This window comes from Delphinapterus leucas, chromosome 17 (assembly GCF_059928025.1).
Source record: "Delphinapterus leucas isolate spDelLeu-1000000601 "Yukka" chromosome 17, BTC_Dleu_Yukka2, whole genome shotgun sequence".
Taxonomy (NCBI): domain Eukaryota; kingdom Metazoa; phylum Chordata; class Mammalia; order Artiodactyla; family Monodontidae; genus Delphinapterus; species Delphinapterus leucas.
In genome coordinates this window covers 33,823,473-33,845,529 of record NC_143145.1, presented here as the reverse complement: position 1 = coordinate 33,845,529, position 22,057 = coordinate 33,823,473, and the positions used below count along the sequence as shown (strand labels likewise).

Sequence of the window (22,057 nt, the reverse complement as noted above, 5' to 3'; positions counted from 1 at the left end):
ATGTTCTCAGACTTAGGGCCGCTCTGCTATAGTATCTGAATAGGCAGTTAAATAAGGGTAAGCAGTACAGGACATGTATTTATTCCAACACATTCAGGCCTTATCCTGTCTTGACCTCCCCTTATATTAGTATCCTCACCTTCACCCCATTCAGTTAACACTGGTTTTATAAATTTCCTCCAACAGCCAAGCTTCCTTCTACCCCTTGGTGTGTGCAGCTGCCCCCCTTTCAGTTTCGAATACTCTTCTCAGCATGACTGGCTTCATCATTCAATACTCAGCTCAATTGTCTCCTCTGCCCAGAGGCCTTCCTTGACCACCCCATTTAATGTTGTCCCTCCCCCAACTTCCTGTCCCTTGTTACCACTGTATTCTATGTTATTTTCTTCAGATCACTTATCACTATCTGAAGTTGGCATTTATTTACTTAATTATTGTCTTTCCCTACAACAATAGGAAGGAAAGCTCCATGAAGGCAGGGACATTCTCTTTTTTTCTCTGTTGTATATCTAACTCCAAGAACAGTGCCTGCCACATAGTAGGTACAAAGCAAATATCTTTTAAATGAACGATCAAATCCTGGGAGTTGATCGTTAAAGGGAGCAAAATGTTAAAAGGGAGCAAACCTAAAAATAAGAAATAACTTTTTTTCTTAAAGAAATCTTTAATATAGTGGCATTTTAGGCATTAGCCAGCTGTTGGGAAAGGAGTTTTGGAGATGACCGGCCTTCTTGGTGCTCCTTAAACTATCCTAAGTGTGCAGTGACCTGCTCTGTAACCAGCAAAGGGCTGCTTCCTATCATGAGACCCAAGACTAAGGAACATTTAAACAGTTTCATTACTAATAACTATAATCAAGGCAGATGTTTTTGACAAAAAATAATTTATTGATTAGCTAAATATTCTTCCCTAACTCTGGACATCAACTTTGTGACATAGACATACACGCACATACCCTCCAACACATTTAGATACTATAATAATACATTATAGTATGTTAATAGAATGCATTTATATACAGTACCTGCAGTAATGTTAAAAATACTAAATTTTAAATTCGTGTCATCTCCAGCAATCAAAGAATTAGCATGAGAAACTCAGTTTTTATATACTCTTCAGAGAGAGATGTTTTCTTGAATGTTTAACTTAATTAGGGTTTCTTGATGTTAGAGCTGGTCATTGGAATTTCAGTTATAAGCTAAAACCACATTCTTATGCAGCTATATTTGCATTTTACATGCTGATATATTTGCCAGTACATTAATTAAAAGGGACTGTGTCATACCATTTTTGTATCCCTGTATTTGTGGGGATATATATTCAATAAACATTTGAATAAATTGTTACTACTTTACTAGCCGAAACCTGTAGATGGTCATTTGAGTAAATGAAATATAGCTTATTAAATTGTAATATAGAATCATAATAATTTCAAACTCCACATTTTAGGAAAGAAATAACATTTAATATAGAGAAAATGTTTAGTGAGGTGAACTTTAGATGGGAGCAGGGTTTGTTACCCTCCCTTCCCCCCTCCCATAAGGAATATGCCAGAATTCAAGAAATGGCACTCGAAATCCAGACCTCCACTCAATGACTGGCAACTGGTGCAATCGAATCTGAGTGATCATAGTGATAGGTATTCAGTGAGCTCTTGGCACCTGCCTCCAGAAACACAGGAATGGGAAGGAAAGGGAATTAAGTCTTTCAAGGTGGCATAATGTTTGGGAACTTGGCCAGTCTCACTGGGTTTTTTCCTCCTCTATCATTATTCCTATTGTCTTCTAACTTTTAAGCCCTCTAAGCCCTCTCTAGCACCACTTACTAGCCTAAGATGTTGTAAATAGTCCCACTCAAGTGTCTTTTCTGCCCCTGTGCTGCAGTTCTCATACTCCATTGTATGAGCTGCTGGGCCCTCTATACTTTATTCATAAAATTCTGAGTCACTCTAGTCTCTAATTCCTTGGGCAGGTTCTCTCCTAACCACCTTCCCAGCTCTCAATAAGATGAAATATTTTTTCATGACTGTATATTTTATTTACAGTGTTACTCTTATGCTCATACTCTCACAAACTCAGAATTTGTCCTGTGTTTGCTGTTTATCTTAACAGCTAGACGACTCAGTTCTATTCATTCAAACCTATTAAAAATACTTTTGGCCTATAAACTTCATTTAGCTTAATCACATAGCTCCTATAATCCCGTAAATATGCTATTTAAGTCTTTGGAGAATATTTACAAATATTTTACCTGCCTTCCATTACCTTTCTCCCAACGATAGGTGATACTAGATTTGCCCTTTAAAAAATATTTTGGGGTACAACTTTCAACAACTACAATCATGTCATAAAATAAATCACTTGTATTGGCAATTTTACACATTTCAAGAATACTAAATATATAAAGTTCTTCATTATTTTTCTAATGCCAAAAATTAGAAAACATGCATAAAACAATATTTAGAAATGTGGAAACACTGTGTTTCTTTCTGGAATTGAGCATCCTATATCAATGCCCAGTATTATTGTGTAGTAATCTCTTAGAATTAGCTTGAAAGCCATGGTACACCTTTAGCCCATGGAATGAACTATGCAAATTGAATTATTTGGCCTGTTTTCATCCTTGATTGCTCTTTTCATTTGTCTGATTGTTTTAATTTTTTTCTTGTTACCAATACCTTTTATGTTCATTTTGGAAAAAACAAAATAGAAAAAAAAAGGACATTTTTAAAAAGCATAACTACCAACCAGAGAAAATTAAAACTATTTACTTTTAGCATGCTGTTCACAGTACATCCTTTAGATTTCTTGCTATGACACTTTTTTTCCCAAAGAACATAAACATCCTGAACATATTTTATTTTTCTTTATATTCCCTTAATTCCCCTCTTGTGCAGATAACTAGTAGATCATCTATGAATCCAGGTTTCCTGAACTACCCAGTTTATCAAGAGATGTTCATTTCTTTGTATATGAATTTCTTTTCGTTTGTTTGTTTGTGACAGTGTGTCACTCTGGGATTTGAATTTACCTGTGTCCCCTAGTAGTAGGGTAAATCCCTATTTGGTATGTGTGCCAGCCAAAGCTAAGTTGCAGATACCTGCTTCCTCTTACCCTTTCTCCCATAACAAGAACATATTTTACGTCAATAAATATTTATTTACAACAGCATTTTCAAAGGTACATTCTATTTTATTGATGAACATAACTTATTTAAACACCCTCTACTGTTGGACATTTATGGAGTTTTACCATGTGTATGTATGTGTTTTACTATTGTAATCAATTCTGCAGTAAATACCATTCTTGCTAAATCTATGAACGTTGCCGTTTTCCCTTAGGATAAGTCCTAAAAGTAGTATTGATAGGTTAAAGGGTAGGCATGTTTTTTAAATGCTTTTGATACATATTGCCATATTGCCCTTCAAAAATCTGTCATTGGTACTACCACCAGCAGTATTGGAAAGTTACCATATTACCAGACCCTTACAAAATTTCTCTTTTAAAGTAATTGATAATGTAATGAATGGGTCTGTGCTTTCTTAACCACACTAAACATTCCAAATGATCGCCCATGTTTACAGATTCTTTACTACAAAGTATTCCTTAAATAAAGAGTCACAAAACTATTAAAATGTTGGTTGATAGCTTGTTTGCTTGCAGTATTGTTTGCTTATAGTTTTAGGTGATGTCCAAGTGAGGAAAGTAAAGGAAACCAGTAGCGATAGCCTAGCCTCAGTCTCCCTCTCTTCAAAACACAGCACTGGAGAGCAACTACTCGTAAACTCATCCCTGGTGATCTCTAAGCTTCAAGGAGATGAGAAGTAGAACCATTTTACAAAACTTTTAGTAACCTTTTTTGTAGATAATGCATTATCAAAGTTGTTAGGTTGAAGAGAAGTATACTTCTTTAAAACCAAATGGTCATTAAAATACTTATCTATAATCTGATTTATCCATTCAGTTAGTATTTTATTATATCCTGCTTAATTTTGGCCAAGTTCTTTATGCCCTTATATCCAACCATGAGAATTAAAATGCAAAAATCACAAGGTACAATATTTTGAGAGTCTATCTTTGACTTCCTTGGTAGGTAGTAGATTAGGAGGTTCTTTTAGAAAAGTATGTTTGGGGTAAAAATTCCTACATAACAGGAGTACTAGTTATTGAGACTATGAAACATATTATTTTGAAAGTCTTAGTCTCAACTAAACTTTGACTTTCCTAGACTATGCCATGCCTTTTCTGACGATAGCATACCATAAAAGTCATACGTTGCATTTTTATGTTCATTTGCCCAGAATCCATGAAACAAGAGATACTTGGGGAGCAAAATGTTTCGTAGTTAAAAGGGACCTTATAGATATTCCAGTTCAGCATGTTTAATGGATGCTTAATGGATGATGATGGTGCTGGTGGTGGTGATAATAATAAGGAGAAGGAGGAAGAGAATAATTTTGGGAGCTCTTATGTATTTCCCATTCCGCTTAGTGCTTTACTTAGGTTTTTTCATTTATTAAATGAGGAAGTTAAGTTCCAGAAAGGGAAACAACTCTCCCAAGATCAGTCAGTAAAGCCAAAGATCAAACCCAGATTTTCTGGCTCCCAGTATAGTCCACTCTCCATTACATAGTGCTGGCTATATGAAAAACCAGTTTAGACATTTGAATCTCAGAAGTTTTAAAATTTATAATTATAAATATCACTTCTATTGATGCTGTTAAGTATTTACATATATAATACATGTTGAAGGGCTTTAACCTTATTTTATCTATTGTCTATATTCCCTAATATTAATTTTTATTTACTGAATTTTTACTTTAGACATATTATCCCTATTCTTTAATATAAGAAAGTACAATAAGATATTCTCTTATAAATGAGGAACCTGAGGGTCAAGTAGAGCAATTAACGTTTCTAAAGGAAGTCAGTTAAGTAGCAGCAAATCTGGGATTTAAGCCCCCATCTGTTGCCTCCAAAACTCTTTCTACTTTACTCTATAGTTGCTTATTGAAGAATAGCAAAATTAAACAAGCTTGGAAATGATTGATTTGGGGCATTGTGGAAGTGTTATACAGTCTCCTCTCTTTCTCCCTTGTTTATTTATGCCTCATTTCTTCTTAAAACTAATGTGAATAGTACAATTTACTGTCTTTTTAAAAAATTTCATACTGAGTCTTTTCCCTCTTAAATACTTGGAGGAAATGAAATAGGTTAATAAAGGTAACATGTGTTGAGAATTCCCTGGTGGTTCAGTGGTTAGGACTCCATGCTTCCACTGCCGGGGGCCCAGGTTTGATCCCTGGTCCTAACCTTTCAGTAGGTTTTACTCTAGGATAGAGGGGAAAAAATATTTTAAACATTTTAAAATGTTTAAAAAATTATTGCCTTCTGACCATATTGTCTAGAAAACTGATAATGTTTCTTTCTTTCAAATGAATGCAAGAGGAAAATCTTTTCTTCATTTTTGGAATATAAACATATCAATATATGAAAGTGAAATAAATTATTTTTAATTCAAAACTAATGAAAACATCAATCCCTGTTAGAAAATTTAACAACTATTAGAAAAATCTTAACTAATAAAATGAGAAAACTTAAAGAGCCACTCAGCAATAGATGCTGTAATTTTTGCCATTTTTTGTAAAATTTCCCCACTCGTTGAATTTCTCTTTGAAAGCTATAGTAAAGCAAATTCGAGAACAATGCTTTGGAAACTTCTTTCATATGTTATATGGCTGCCTCAAAGTGTATTGCACTTGCACGACAGCATATTCTCTTAAATGAGCCCACTGATTTTTCGCAAATATTTTTTTCCTGTGGCCATGCAAACCAGTGCCTTCTTTGAAAACAGAAAGGAAATCATGTCTGATCTTGGATAGTTACGTTAAGGTTGGCCCTGAATTAGTAAAACCCATTCAAGACCATGGTATTTGAAAATTTTTGAGTCCTAAAAATATGTCCCACTAATGATATAATTGAATTATACTCCAGATATTTCATCTAAAATACCTTTTCTGTCTTTTCCTTTTTACTCTTGTCCTCACTTTTAATGATCCATCGGCCTACAGTGTCTTTACATCCAAAATGCAAAGCAGACAAATGGGCATCTCAGGGAAGAACATGACTAAAAGCACCAGCATCAGCGGAGACATGTGCTCGCTGGAGAAGAATGATGGCAGCCAGTCTGACACTGCAGTGGGCGCCTTGGGCACCAGCAGCAAAAAGCGGCGCTCTAGCATTGGGGCCAAAATGGTAGCTATTGTTGGTCTCTCCCGGAAAAGCCGCAGTGCTTCTCAGCTCAGCCAAACGGGTAGGCATTTTTATGTTACTCTTTTGACTTCCTAATTGAGTTGTAATTAATTAACATACATATTCTTTTCTCTTATTTATTCTGTCTCAGTAATGTGTAGATGATGACATGTTCCAGAAGGAAAGGGGCATATTTTAAACTAGTTAACTTTTCCGAAAATATAACAATGACTTTGTTTTTCAGTGATCAGTGAACCTGCTTCTCAGTGAACCTTGGCTACTGTTCTTGAAATGCACTTAACGTCTTTTCTCCTCAGAGAGGAGTTAAGCTGTGGTCCTCCTGATTGTCAGTTGCTGGTCCTCTGTAAAGGTACTCTGATCTGTGAGATATTTACTTTTCTTTAGGCTCCTCAAGTTGGAACCAGCCAAGTTAATTTCCACTCCCAGCAAGTTACCGTGATGAAGATGACGCCACATATTTTGTGTGAATAATATACTTCATTTATCGCTGACAGCCTAACTTCTTTTTCAGTTTGTAAGCAGCATTTACCAGTTGTATCAATTTTCTCACTGCAGTTTTTATTTCCCTGTTAACACTTCAAGCAGCAATATTCTCCAGCAGCAGGGATGGAGGAATTTTCTGCTGACAGGGAAGATACTCAAAGCTTTGCTACTTTAAAATTCAGTCTCGAATCACATCTGCAAAAATAAATTAGATACCACACTCCTACTCAGAAAAGCCACTGTTAGTAATTAAGAAATTTGTGAGTCAAAGCAATGCCTTTTTTCAAATGGGTGTTGATAATTAAGCATTAAGTCCCTGGTATCTTGGAAATAATAGCATATCTTCTACTTAACACACAAACAAAAGCATATAATATGGTGTTTCTTTTACAGCAAATAAATTATAGGCAAATGGATTAAATCTCATTTGTGCCTGAATACTAGGGTTCTGGTACAGAGAAGCCAGGGCATAAGTCTACAGCACAAAAGAATTTAAGGATATGTTAATTCCTGGACCCGGCTAACCTTGGTTTTACAAACTGTAACAGTGATTCTGGAATTTGAGCCTTATATAATAGTATTATTTTGAAATAATTATTTGATGGCATTCCTTATATCCTGGTTGTAACTTACTATATTTCATGTGATTATGTTAGAGTAATTTTTCACTTGGTGTTTTAAAATGTTACTTTGCATTTTAATATAGAATTAGAAATTTAATTTATGGACATAGAGATCATATTTAAAGGATTTTTTAAATTGCTAACATTTACACATAATTAACTGTGTTGTACTAAAATGATAGATGTTGGCCTTTTGAAATTGAGAGGTTTTTTTCTCTCGCAGTTAGAACTTTATTTATTGCATTTTTCTCTTTAAAACTTACAAACATTTGTAAACCCAAAACTGCTCTTAAAAAAGTCTATTAATCTAAAAAATGAAGAACCTAAAATAGGCACTGATAAAACTACAAGTTAGAGAATATGTGGTGTTAAATGAAATAAATAATTCTATTCATTCAGGGGTTTGAGCACTTACTATGTGCCAGGCACATGGAGAACACAGATGAATAAGAAATCACTTATAACCTGAGTTGCTTATACTCTAGTAGAAGATAGATACTTCAACAGATTGCTTCAAGATCCTATGTCAGTGGTAAAACTAGAATTACATAGAAAGTGTGCTGAGTGCTCAGAGGAGGATTGTTTGAATTCCAGGAGTGAATACCTGGAGGAGATGTTGCCTGATCCAAGGCCTGAAGAAAGAGTGATTGCTAACCAGGTAAAGGACAGTTAGAAAGGTGTTCCAGATAGAAACCGTAATGACAAAGGAATGGAAGTATTACATATACAGGAATGATAGGAAATAGATGTGATTTTAACAAAAAATTTTGGACTGAATGTGGCTAGAGGCAAGGTCGATAGGTCATGGAGAGTCTCATAGATCATATTAATTTGTAGGTGATAGGAAGTTTTAAAGGGTTTTCAGTAGAGAATTGATATGGTTAGATTTGCATAATATATATTTTGTAGGCCATTCAGGCAGCCATTTACTTATCTAACAAATATTTTTTGAGCATCTACCATATGCTGTATTCTAAAGAAAACATGGACAAGACGAGATCCTTCTCTTGGAGCTTATATCTAGTGGAGCTGCAATAAAGAAGTAAACCTAAGTCAGCATCTGGTAAAGAGAATTTTAGGATGAATTAGCAGAATAGTACAATATTTCAGATAAGAGATAAGATCCTGAACTAAGTGAGTTGTCAGTTATAATAAAGATAGAGAGGGGTTGATAAATTCAGGGTATTGTTAACAAGCAAAATTAGTAGTCAGTCAACCGATTTATTCATGGGTCGGATGTGGGGAGGTAAAGGAGAGAAGATTCTAAGGTAATCCCCATATTTCTGGCTTAACATCCCTGGATGGATGGTTGTGGTGCTATTAATGGATATTGGAAGTATAAAAGAAGGAATAGGTTGGGAGAAGGAGAGGTGTCAATTTAGGATACTTTGAATCTGAGATATCTATGGAACATCCAAGTAGAAATGTCTAGAACGTATTTAAATAAACTCTTCTAAAGCTCGTGTCAGAACCAGAGACATAAATCTGGGAGTTATAACGTTTAGAGGTTGCTTGAAACCATGAACATGAGTGAGACTGCCCAAGAAGAACACTGCAGATAAAAGAGCAGTAGGTGAAGGCAGTGCTCTGTGGAAGATTAACCTTTTAGAATTGGACAGAGGAACAGGAGCCAATGAAGACCAAGAAGAAATTATCATGAAGAAAGGACAAACACTCTGAGAGAGTAGTGTCACAGAAGCTAAGAGTATAGAACGTTTGAAGAAGGTGGTCAATGTTTCTCAATGATCAATTTCATGTCTTCATAGTTTTGGCATTAATATCCCATATATCTTTCTTTGACAATATTTTCATTTAAAAATAGAGATCTGTTGACCATACACTGATTTGATTTTTATTGTCAAAAACACTGTGATGTTAGATTTAAGAAATGTAGTTTAGTTCTTTGTTATATCATATAGCCCCTTCTTATGTATATAGCATAGCAGAAAATAACGTGTTCCTTTTTGTTGTTGTCTACATTTATATTCAGTAACATTATAATTGTTAAATTTTTTATCATTCTTAAAATGTGCAGTTGCATTCCTACGTACACAACGTATAGCTTCGACCTACATTGACAATAGAATTCAGAATATCTCTCATTTTAAAGCCAGAGATTAACTGTAGAATAGCCAACAGAGATTGTTTTTTAATTACTGGACTCCAAACTTCCAGTGGGTTTCTAAATTCTGTATTTCTGTGTATATGTCTCAAGTAAGGTTTTTATGTTTTCTTTTCTTAAAAATGCAGTAACAAGCTCTAACAGTGTTTAAAACTGAAATCTTCAAATTTAATACCTAAATTCTTTGATCATATGATAACATTATCTAAAACAATGAATGGATTTATGATGTTGCATCTTACAATAGATCCTTTGTTTTGATTTTTCTGGCCTTTGCATGGAGATCTGCATGTAATTAATTTATAGTTATCATTTAGTTAATGATATACCATAATATCTTCAACTTCTTAAAATGATACTCATTGTAAAAGTAAATATCATTTTACCAGTATGGATTTCAAGACCAGATAAAGACTGCTTACTTGACTTCTGAAGAGTAGAAAACTCAGCAAAATGGTATCTTTCTAAAGAATGTCGAAATTATTCTGGATTATGATTATGTATGATTATGTAGGATCAGTAATCATACATAAACAATAATTGATGAAGGGGAAACCATTTATAAAGATATGTTGGTTAATACACATAGTAGCTAAGTCATATCTCTCTTCTTTTCCCAGGCTATTTTGTATCCTTCTTTGACTGTTGAGTGGAAACTCACCATTTTTAAAGCTTAAATATATCTTGCTAAACATCACAACCTTGTAGAAAGCACATAGGGTGAATAAGGAGACTTGGATGCTATTGCTTACTCTGGGTTATATAAGATATCAAATATGGCCTCTTAAAAAAACCTGCCCAGGGGCTTCCCTGGTGGCGCAGTGGTTGAGAGTCCGCCTGCCGATGCAGGAGACACGGGCTCGTGCGCCGATCCGGGAGGATCCCACATGCCGCGGAGCGGCTGGGCCCGTGAGCCATGGCCACTGAGCCTGCGCATCTGGAGCCTGTGCTCTGCAACTGGAGAGGCCACAACAGTGAGAGGCCCGCGTACCGCAAAAAGAAAAACAAAAAAAAAACCTGCCCAACATATCTGAGTCATAGAATGTTCATCTGACAGTTGGATTTAACACCTGCTGTCCTAACAGAGTTTTTATAAAGGTAATACTTTAAATGTATAAGAAAATGCTTTCAGAGCTTAAAAATCATTTTATAGATGTAAGCTATAAATAGCAAATTCAGCCTCATGGGGAATCAGGAATTCTATTTTAGACATGTCAATTTTGAGATGCCCATGAGACGTCTAAGTACAGTCATTATATGGTTAGTTGGATATGCATCCATAGTAGGTCAAGGCTAAGCATGTCATTTGGGAGGAATCAGCAGGTAATATTTAAAGCCATGGCACTTGATAATATTACTTTGTGTAGCTTGAATCAAGAAGAAAACTAAAGACAGAGCCCTGGTATATGCCAACATTTAGATATCAGGAAGAGAATCCATTAAAGGAAACTTAAGAGAGAGCAGCCATTAAAGAAAATGAAAAAGAAGAATATGGTATCTTGGAAACCAAAGGAAGAAAATATTTTAAGAAAGCTGATCATCTCTGTCAAGTGCTTCTGGTAGTTCAGATAAGATGAAGATTGGGAGTTGACCATTGGATTTCGCAAGATGGAGGAATTTGGTAAACCTTGACAAACCTTGCAATGGTGGACAAAGCCCGATTGGAGCAGGTTAACAAAAATGGGAGGTGAAGTAGAGTCCCTGAGAATAATTTCAAGAATAAAAATTAGAACACCTAATACTTATTGAGCACTTTCATGTGCTAGGCACTGTTTTAAGCACTTTACATGTAAGTCATTTAAATCTTACAATGTTATGGAGCAAGAATTAATTACTATTACCCTCATTTTATAGATGAGGGAATCAAAGTAGGCAGAAGGGGAGTAACTTCCCCAAGTTTACTTAACTAGTTAAGGGTCGAAGTTGGGATTTAAATCCAGGCAGTATAGATCTGGAGACTTCATTCTTAATTATTCTGTTATAGTCTAGACCAGCACTGTCCAATAGAACTTTTAGCAGCGTTGGCATTGCTCTATATCTGCATTATCCAATACAATATGGTAGCCAACATGTGGCTACCATACAACCAACATGTGGCTATTGAGCGCTTGAAATGTGGCTTGTGTGACTGAGTAACTGAATTTTAAATTATTTTACATTTTTAATTTATATAATTTTAAGTAGGCACATATGATTAGTGACTACTGTGTGCAAATAGAAACAATTTCTAGGATTTTTGATTAAAAGGGAAATAAAAAAATAGGACTATAGCTTGGAAGAAATAGATCAAAGAAGAGTTTTGGTTTTTTAATGAGAGGGGATACTTGTGGGAACAACTGAGTGGGTGAGAGAGCTTCGGATCCAGAGCTTAAGTAGAGATCAGCTGTTATAACCTGTGGTCACTCAGGAATCTCTGCTCTTTTCATCTTGTAGTAATTTCTAAGCTCACCCAGTACTTTATATTTCCTCTAATTATAATACTTAGTAACTGTAATCATTTATGTATTTGTCTATCTCTTGGCTAGACTGTTTTTTCTTATTTTGTACATCCTTCTCAGTGTCTGGTATAGTATCAGATATAGTGATCTCCGATGAAAGGCCCATGTACTCCTTTGGGGTTCATGATGAAGTTCTCTGGAGGATGGAACGAAAATGGTAGAACTTATTTTTCCTTTTAATCTAAAAGACAAAAAAGAAATTAAGCACTACCATATTTAATATATGGCTTCACCCTAGTTTTCTCAGTTGGTCTGGATGTCAGTCAGGTGTTGCATGCCTTTCTGGAGGTGTTAGTTTCCTTAACCACAAGAAAATGGGCAAGAGGCTTACAGAGATTCCTGCAATGAAACTGGATTAAGTGTGATACTAATACTGCAACTATACAAAAAAGGTAGTCCTGGAACTTCTACTCCTAGTCAGGCTTTTCGTTAGCCACTGATGAAATAAACAAAGTGACACTCTAAGATCTGACAAGAAGTCACTAAAAAATCCTAAGTTCTCAGGAAAATTAATAAAATACAGATTTATATCCACTATTATGAACTTTACCCTACATTTATACTTTATATGATCTATGGTGTTTTGTTATGAAGTTTCTTTTTCAACTATGACATTATTAAAACTAAGTATGAGAAAACTGAATTTGGAAACACACCTTCGAGTTGCTCTATTCAGTAGCTAACATAATACCAGCTGCAATAAAATATAAATCTTGAAAACTTAGTACAAGAGAAGTTCATTCATTGAGCAAATATCAGTCCAATGCAGTTATTCCCAGTGGGCCGGTGGCCTGCCCTATGGTCGTTCAGAGTTTGAGGCTCTTTTCATCTCGTGGCTCTACCGTCTTCTAGGGCCTTGGGGCCCTCTGTATTCAGCCAGCACATGGGAAGTTTTTATGGGCAAGATTTGGAAATAATGAAGTCACTTCTGCCTTTATTTCATTGGCTACAACTCAGTCACAAGGCTGATGCTAGAAAATGGGAGGTTGGGAAATGTAGTCTAGGGCGTGCTCAGGAAAAAGAGGAAGCAGTTTTGTAAGCAAACCAATATTTTTAAAAACTATAATGTACATTACTTCAAACATTCTTCTTGAGAGCATAAAGTCTTATTTTACCATTTGAAATAATGATTTGCAAATATTTATTGTATTTTAATCTTTTAAAATATTTGTATGTATTTTATGTTTTCTAAAAGTAAATGCATAATTTATAATTTTCGTTTTACTGAAATGGAGGTGGTCTCTCATTGTAGATCAGATTTGTATTTCCCTAATGATTAGTGATATTGAGCATCTTTTCATGAGCTTATTGGCTGTTTGTGTATCTTCTTTGTAGAAATGTATATTTGAGTCCTTTGCCCATTTTCTTTTTTTTTTAATTGAGGTATAACTGACATACAACATTATATTAGTTTCAGGTGCACAACATGATGGTTCAGTATTTGTATATGTTGTGAGATGATCACTACAATAAGTCTAGTTAACACCTATCACCTTACATAGTTACAGAATTCTTTTTCTTGGGATGAGAACTTTTAAGATCTAACCTCTTAATAATTTTCAAATATGCAATACAGTATTATTATTACAACATTATTATTAGTCACCATGCTGTACATTACATCCCCATGACTTGTTTATTTTACAACTGGGAGTTTGTACCTTTTGAATCCCTTCACCCATTTTACCGATACCCCCGCCTGGCTTCTAGCAACCACCAATCTGTTCCCTGTATCTATGAGCTTAGTGCTTTCTGTTTTTTTTTAAGATTCCATATATATATCAAACAGAATGATATTTGTCTTTCTCTGTCTGACTTATTTTACTTGGCATAAGCCTGAAGGCCCATCCATGTTCTCACAGATGACAAGATTTCGTTCTTTTCTATGGTTGAATAGTGTGTGTGTGTGTGTGTGTGTGTGTGTGTGTGTGCGCGTGTGTGTGTATCACATATTCTTTATCCATTCATCCATCAGTTGATACTTAGGTTGTTTCCCTATCTTGGCTATTATAAATAATGCTGCAGTGAACATGGAGTACAAATATCTTTTCAAGTTAGGGTTTTCATTTTCTTCAGATAAACACCCAGAGGTAGAATTGCTGGATTATATGGTAGCTCTACTTTTTAATTTTTTGAGCAACCTCCATACTGTTTTCTTTAGGTGCTGCAGCAATTTACGTTCCCACCAGCAGTGTATAAAGGTTTCCTTTCCTCCACATCCTCACCAACACTTGTTATTTCTTGTCTTTTTGATAATAGCCATTCTACCAGGTATGAGGTGATATTCTCATTGTGGGTTTGATTTGCATTTCCCTGACCATTAGTGATGTTGAGCATGTTTTAATGTACCTGTTGGCCATCTGTATGTCCTTTTGAAAAAATGTCTCTTCGGATCCTTTACCCATTTTTAAATTGAATTGTTTGGGTTTTTTACTACTAGTTCTCAGAGTTCTTTATGTATTTTGGATATTAGCCCCTTATCAGATATATTATTTGCAAATATTTTCTCCCATTCAGTAGGTTGCTTTTTCATTTTGTTGACGGTTTCTCTGCTGTGCAGAAGCTTTTTAGTTTTATGTAGTCCCACTTGTTTATTTTTGCTTTTATTGCCTTTGCTTTTGGTATCAAATTCAAAAAATCATTGCTAATATGGATGTCAAGGGGCTTACTGTGTTTTCTTCTAAGAGTTTTATGGTTTCAGGTCTTACCTTCAAGTCTTTAATCCACTTTGAGTTAATTTTTGTGTATGGTGTAAGATGGTGGTCAGTTTCGTTCTTTTGCATGTGGCTGTCCAGTTTTCCCAACACTATTTATTGAAGAGACTGTGCTTTCTCCATTGTATATTCTTGGCTCCTTTGTTGTAAATTAATTGACAAAAATGCATGGGTTTGTTCCTTGGCTCTCTATTCTGTGCCATTGATCTATGTGTCTGTCTTTATGCCAGTATTATACTATCTTGATTACTATTGCTTTGTAATATAATTTGAAGTCAGAGAGTGTGATGCCTCCAACTTTGTTCTTCTTTCTCAAGTTTGCTTTGGCTATTTGAAGGGCCTTTTGTGGTTCCATACAAATTTTAGGATTGTTTATTTCTGTGAAAAATGCCATTGGAATTTTGATAGAGATTGCATTGAATCTGTAGATTGCTTTGGGTAGTATGGACATCTTAACAATATTAATTCTTCCAATCAATGAGCACAGAATATCTTTCCATCTATTTGTGTCTTCCTCAGTTTCTTTCACCAACGTCTAATAGTTTTCAATGCACAGGCCTTTAACCTCTTTTGTTAAATTTATTCCTAGGTAATTTATTCTTTTTGATACAATTGTAAATGGGATTGCTTTCTTAATTTTTCCTTCCTGATAGTTCATTATTAGTGTATAGAAACCCAATTTCTAATTGGACTTTATTTTGTTGTTGTTGAGTTGAAAAATATTTTTTATGGCAAAAAAATATAAACCTGTTTTTTAGATTCTTAAGGGTCATCTGTGTATTAATAACATTTTATATATAACTTATTTGAATTTGTCTGAATCCCATTGGACTTCAAATCCTTGATGGAAAGAACTATATCTCATTCATTTTTATATCTATGGTACCTAAGATGATAGCTGGTATCTACTAAATACTCAATATTTTTTTGAATGAATGAATGAACAATTCAGTGCATCTTTGTTCTAGACAAGAAAAAAAACTATATTCCTCCAGATGTTAAACTGCTACACTAGAGTTTAAAAAGCTATAGATGATCATATAAATATATGTCAAATATTTCTTATTTCTCATCTCATATTCTAGTGTTTTGTTATTATTTTTTATGGAAAGAATAACAGAGCTCTTGAAAGATATTGTTAAGGAAGTATCCACTTACATCTACAAATTATCTTTCATTATCCCTTCTCAAGTCTAAATATTATACTCTTAATCAAATTATTAAAAATTTGCTAATGAATTCTTATGGTATTTTAATAATTCCCCTAAAGCACAGACATTACCATGCATTTATTCATCTCATTAAGTAAACATTTTTATCACTCTTTGCAAGGAAGGCATCTTAGTGGGTGCTATGGAAGACAAAACTTAACAAAATGGAGTCCCCACTCTCTCATAGCTGTTATACTCAATCTTAAAATCTACTAGAAGAAATGAGTTGTAGGCTTGAGTAAATATAAAGCAAATTGGAACATGATGAGGACAAGCAAGAGGTAAAAAGAATATTCTATAAGGGAGTGTAACAGAATGGAGAAAAGAGATTTTAGAGTTTTAGATACTAGAGCCCATCTCTGCTACATGGGCATGTTACTTAACCTCTCTAAACCTCCATTCTCAGCTGTATAAATAATAGAATCTGTCTTCCTACCTCATGAGGTTGTTATGCACACTTATGAAAGCATGTAAAACATTGTCCAACAAGTTCTCAATAAATGGTGGCTGCAACTGTTAATATTATTAACAGTTTAACTGTTATTGTTAATATTATTATATTATCATTAGTATAGCAGTGGAAATGATTACTTTCAACACTGATGCCAAGGTGACAGTTGATCTGAGCCTTGAATTTTAAATGTTGTTTAAACTTGTGAAGATGCCGGGAATAGGCATGGATATTTCAGACATGGGCAATATTACACCCAGAGACATGGAAATACAGTTTTTGTATGAGCAGAGCAAAGAGTAGTTGACACTTAGTGGGAGATGACACGAGCAATATAGGTTGGGGCAAGATTACAAAAAACTTAATGTCAGGCCAAATAGTTCAAACCATAGAGTTGGCAGTAGGGAGCTATTGCAGGATTTGGAGCAGGGTCATGACAATCAGAGCTGGAAAGATTTTGTCAATAAAGACTTGAGATCAAAAATAAGAGACAGTTTTATTAGTTTAGAGCAGAGATGATGCAGGCCTAATCAATGGTGTATTAGTTTTCTGTTGCTGCCATAAGAAATTACCAAAAACAAACTTAGTTACCTAAAACAGTGGAAATCTACCACTCTGTCCGAAGTCTAGGTGATCTTGGCTGGTTTCTCTTCTCTGTGTCTTACAAGACCAAAATCAAGGTGTCATCAGTATTGGGCTTTTATTTGAAGGCTCAAGAGAAGACTCTTTCTCTAAGTTCATTCAGGTTGTTGGCAGAATTCTGTTCCTTTCCTTCGTAGAACTAAGGTTTCCATTTTCTTTGACACATGACCCCCTTCATCTTCAAGCCGACAATGTCACATTGAATCTTTCTTGTGCTTCTAATCTCTGAGTACCCATTCTGCTGCATCTCTCTAGGCAGAGGAAGCTCTCTGCTTTTAATGGCTCATGTAATTAGATTGGGCCCACTCAGATGATCCAGGATATCTCTGTTTTAAGCTCCTTAACCCTAATTACATCTGCAAAGTGCCTTTTGCAATATAATGTAACGTATTTATAGATTCCAGAGAATAGTGCATGGACATCTTTAGGGACAATTCTGCCTATCACAAATGATGATAGTGGATAGAGATGGAAAAGTGGGGAGATTCAAGAAATATTGTAGGTAAATTTTTTAATGTATTATTTACATCCTGTATGCTTCCTGGGAGTCAATGCAAAATGGAAATAAAAGTTAACTTTCACAATTTACACTATATGACCAAAGAACACATACCAGTTATTAAGATATAAGCTTTTCTTCTAATATAAAATTAAGAAAATAACTTGTCAGTCATTAAAAAGACATAATTAGCAATAGCATGAGTTTGTTCATTTTAATTTTCACAAACTGAGATATATAATTTATCATCCTCATTTCACATATTAGAAAACTGAGACTTAGAATTTGTATGGTGGACAGATATACTCAAAGCTGGTACTCTTTATGTGACCCCACTGCTGCAAACAGAATGTTTTAATAATTAGTTCTTTTCATATCATTAAGAGGAAAAAAACATTCTCTTCAAAATAAAAGTTTCTCAGGGAACTACTTTTAATTTAATGTAGGTTTTATTTAATGTAATTGGACATAATTTTAAGATGTAAATAGCCAGAGGATTAGATTGTACATCCTAGTTATCAGTAAAGGCCCAATAAATAACTAAACCATAATGAGTTTAATTGTAAGCTAAGCAGCACATATTAAAGAAAAGAAGTCTTTTAATTTTATTAAAATTAAGTGCTTTAAGGTTTTTGAGCACAGAGTATAAACAGAGCATAAAAATCTAATTTTAAGTTAAAGGCCATTTTTAATGAAATTCCCATATACTCTGAATAGGTATATGGAGCTACTAGCTGCTTTTTATTTGATGAGTCCTTTTTCTCTTACCCACTAGGAAGACTTCCAAAGAGACAGTTGCAGGTATTTGTTGGAAATGTAATAAAGCCCTAGCTAAGCAGTGTAAAATTCTACTAGGAGTAATCATAATTTGTTTTTTCAACATATGGAAGAAGGTAGGAGTGTTGGCTCATTGCCCCTTGGGCTTTGAAACCTCTTTGGTATCACAGACTTTACAGAATGAAAAACACTAAGGCAGAATCTATCTTTCCTCTCTGATGCTGCTCTAAGTAGACAAATCCTTCTAACTTTTTATTGTATGAGTTTTTAAAAAAACTGACATTCCTATTCACTACCTTATAACATCTTAACATATTGGTTTTTTAAATTTATTTATTTATTTATTTATTTTTGGTTGTATTAGGTCTTTGTAGCTGCGCATGGGCTTTCTCTAGTTGCGGCAAACAGGGGCTACTCTTTGTTGTGGTGTACGGGCTTCTCATTGTGGTGGCTTCTCTTTGTTGAGGAGCATGGGCTCTAGGTACGTGGGCTTCAGTAGCCGTGGCACATGGGCTCAGTAGTTGTGGCTGGCAGGCTCTAGAGCACTGGCTCAGTAGTTGTGGCGCACGGGCTTAGTTGCTCCGCAGCATGTGGGATCTTCCTGGACCAGGGCTCAAACCTGTGTCCACTGCACGGGTTGGCAGGTGGACTCTTAACCACTTCGCCACCAGGGAAGTCCCCATATTGTTATTTAATAAATATTTATTGAAATTCTACTCTGTGGCAGACACCATGGTATATATTAAGTGGGATCCTCTTCATATGGCATTTATGTTCCAGTGGGAAAGACAGGCCTTAACAAATAAATAAAGTAATAATTAGTCAAAATTACAAAGTTTGCCTTGATGGAAATGTACCATGTAGCATGAAAGCATATCACAGGAGATGCTAACTTAGTCTGGCTCATCTTTACATCCACCCTGGCTCTTGCACATCGTCGGGTTTCAACAAATGCCTATTGAATGATATGCACATAGGTACAGTGCCCTTCTGTCTTTATGTATGGCTTATTCAGCAATCTCCACGTTTATGAATATGGTCCACAAATAATCTCCCTGTGGCATCTGTGTGTGTTTCTGTTAAAAACAGTTGAAAGCCAAATGACCTTTTGAAAAGGGATTTAAATTCAACTGTATAGGATCTGAATTTGTATACTATGTATATTCTGAGGGAGAGAGGCAATAGATACTAGTTTAACCTAGATATATGCTTGGTTGAAAGAGTGAGAAAGTGGATCCAGTATAATTCTCTTACACATCAAAGTTTTGTACTGACATGAGAATGTAATTTCTTTACCTTTTAGTCCAAAGAATGGTTTGGTTTGGTTTGGGTTTGGGTTTTTATTTTGTTCTAGTATGTGAGGAATCCGTTGCTTTTTACTTGAAGCTTCATGATGGCTTACAAAATGAGATTGGGACAATAGCTAATAGTGAAGTATGAGATGAGGTGGGGAGTATACTGATGAGGCAATTGATGGTGAGGCAGCATGGAATGCAGAAGTAAGAAAAAAGAGAAATGTGTAGAGACAGGGAAATAATTGCAGAAAACCACAGAGAACCTGCAGTGGGATGTGCTCATAACTGAGTCATTTCTACTTCAGCACCTTTCATCCAAACCCTCCTTTCTAAGGGAAAGATAGTAGCAAAATGTAGGAGAACAATGGCCACCAGCCTCTTGTGTCTTCCTCCTTCCTCTGCCAGAGCTAATTTATCCTGAATTAGAGCTATCTGTGTCAAAGGGAAGATGTGTGACCAGAGGTTTCTTACTTCCTCGCAACCAGGCTGAATTCTTCTTTTAACCAGTCAGTTGTAAAATTATCTTTCAGGAAGCGGCAATTTGTTAGTTATACTTCAATACGTTAAAATAGATTCCTTTAAAAAATACAAATGCGGGCTTCCCTGGTGGCGCAGTGGTTGAGAGTCCGCCTGCCAATGCAGGGGACACGGGTTCGTGCCCCGGTCCGGGAAGATCCCACATGCCGCGGAGCGGCTGGGCCCGTGAACCATGGCCGCTGAGCCTGTGCGTATGGAGCCTGTGCTCCGCAACGGGAGAGGCCACAACAGTGAGAGGCCTGTGTACCGCAAAAAAAAAAGCGAATGCTATTTAAGAATCTGCGTTCATTTGACTTCTTTCATTTTGAAAGTTTTCCCCCCAATATAAGGACATTAAAAATTATTTTGCACAAATGAAAATACCTGTGTTTTAGAAACAAAATAGTAAATGTACTGAACAATGAGAGAGATGGCATACCATATAACTAAATACGTATAACTCTATGTTTAAAAGTCCATTTCTTATTTCCAACTGAAATGGAAAACTGAAGTTTATTTCCTTCCTCAAGGAAGTACAATATTTCTTCTTCCAAATCATACAGCACATGCACAATTTTAAGCCTACTTAGGGTCCTCTCTTTGAATCATGTTCTAGAATTTAATCCAACTTACAATCAAATCGTTTTTTGTTCTATATTTTAAGTGATGAAGACCAAGTGGTTCACATTCTCTGTATAGTTGAATAATATTTTGCATATTTAGATATGAATTAGCCTTCTTATTCTGAGTTACATAATCTCAACTTCAATAAAATTTCCTCACTGACTGCATAATGGACTATTCCTCTTTTTAATCCTTTCAGTCATATTCAGTATTCCCTGGATATGTATTTATTCTGCATTTATCTTAATGAGTAGAAACTTGAACTGGAAAATATTATACAAATGTTATATAAACATACTGATTTTTTCATGGAATATTTGTGTGTCAGTAAAATCTTATGATGGCTCTGCTTCATTTTGAATAAGAGAACTCTATGAGTTCATTTAGTTTTAATCTGCTTTATCTTTTTGGCCTTTTATGGTTGCTAATTCTTTATCTATTCTTGGTGTAATTTGATTTTTGTTCTTGTAAGAGTCCCCATTTAGTTTCATTTTGTTTCCAATGAGATATTTTAATATACTAAGGTCAGTTAAAATTCCATTGCATTTAACTCTTGCTTAAAATTTTAAATAGACTATTAAACTAGCACTGAACTTTGACTTTTTAAAAGTATTACACATTTAAGATATTCAGTCAATATGATTAACTGTGTTTCTAATAAAGTAAGAGTGCTGTGCAGGTACTATGGACTACTAAAAAATTATACAAATTATACAAAAATTATACAAATCACAGACACATCTTCAAAAAGCTTAAAATCTATTAGGGAAGATGTGTTAGATAGCATTTCAGTAGCAGAAAATACTGTAAGATTTCAGAAAGATCACTTCTGACTGGAATGAAATTTTGGATGACTTCTTGGAAGGTTTTCGATTTGAGCTAGAATTTGAAGATTAAGTAGACAGAATTTTAAGTTTAATGAAATGATATGGGAGTGCATGTCAAGCATAGAAAACTTTAGTAGTATAAGTTTAGGGAAACATAGAGTATGCATCAGAGAAATATCAGTGATCTAATTTGACTCAAGTGTTGGTTTTCAAACTTTTTTCTAAGCAGTTGGAGCCCTTTTAATATTTGGAAGAGCCAGACAGTATAATCTGTAAGGGTGTTCAGAGGGGAGTATGGCATGCTCAAGGAACTAAGCTATGTTCAGGGTACCCAAAGCATAAAGTACAAGAGATAGGGTTGAGATGTGAGGATGGAGAGCTGGGCAGAGGACAGATCATGGAATATCTTAAAAGTCATGTTCAGGAAATTGAATTTTAACCTAAAACTATTGACAGTTTTGCTAAAGGGAGACTAGAGGTAGGGAGAAGCTGCTGGAGAGCTT

At 35.1% G+C, this 22,057-nt stretch overlaps 1 protein-coding gene across 1 annotated transcript in view; it reads left to right on the top strand.

The window, feature by feature from the left end:
* The window catches only part of RIMS2 (regulating synaptic membrane exocytosis 2), a 359,754-nt gene that overhangs the window by 267,601 nt on the left and 70,096 nt on the right, over positions 1-22,057 (top strand). Inside the window, exon 20 of the mRNA XM_022584628.3 lies at positions 6,071-6,312. Within this exon, the coding sequence (XP_022440336.1) occupies positions 6,071-6,312 (242 nt within the window). The remainder of the gene's footprint in view (positions 1-6,070; positions 6,313-22,057) is intronic.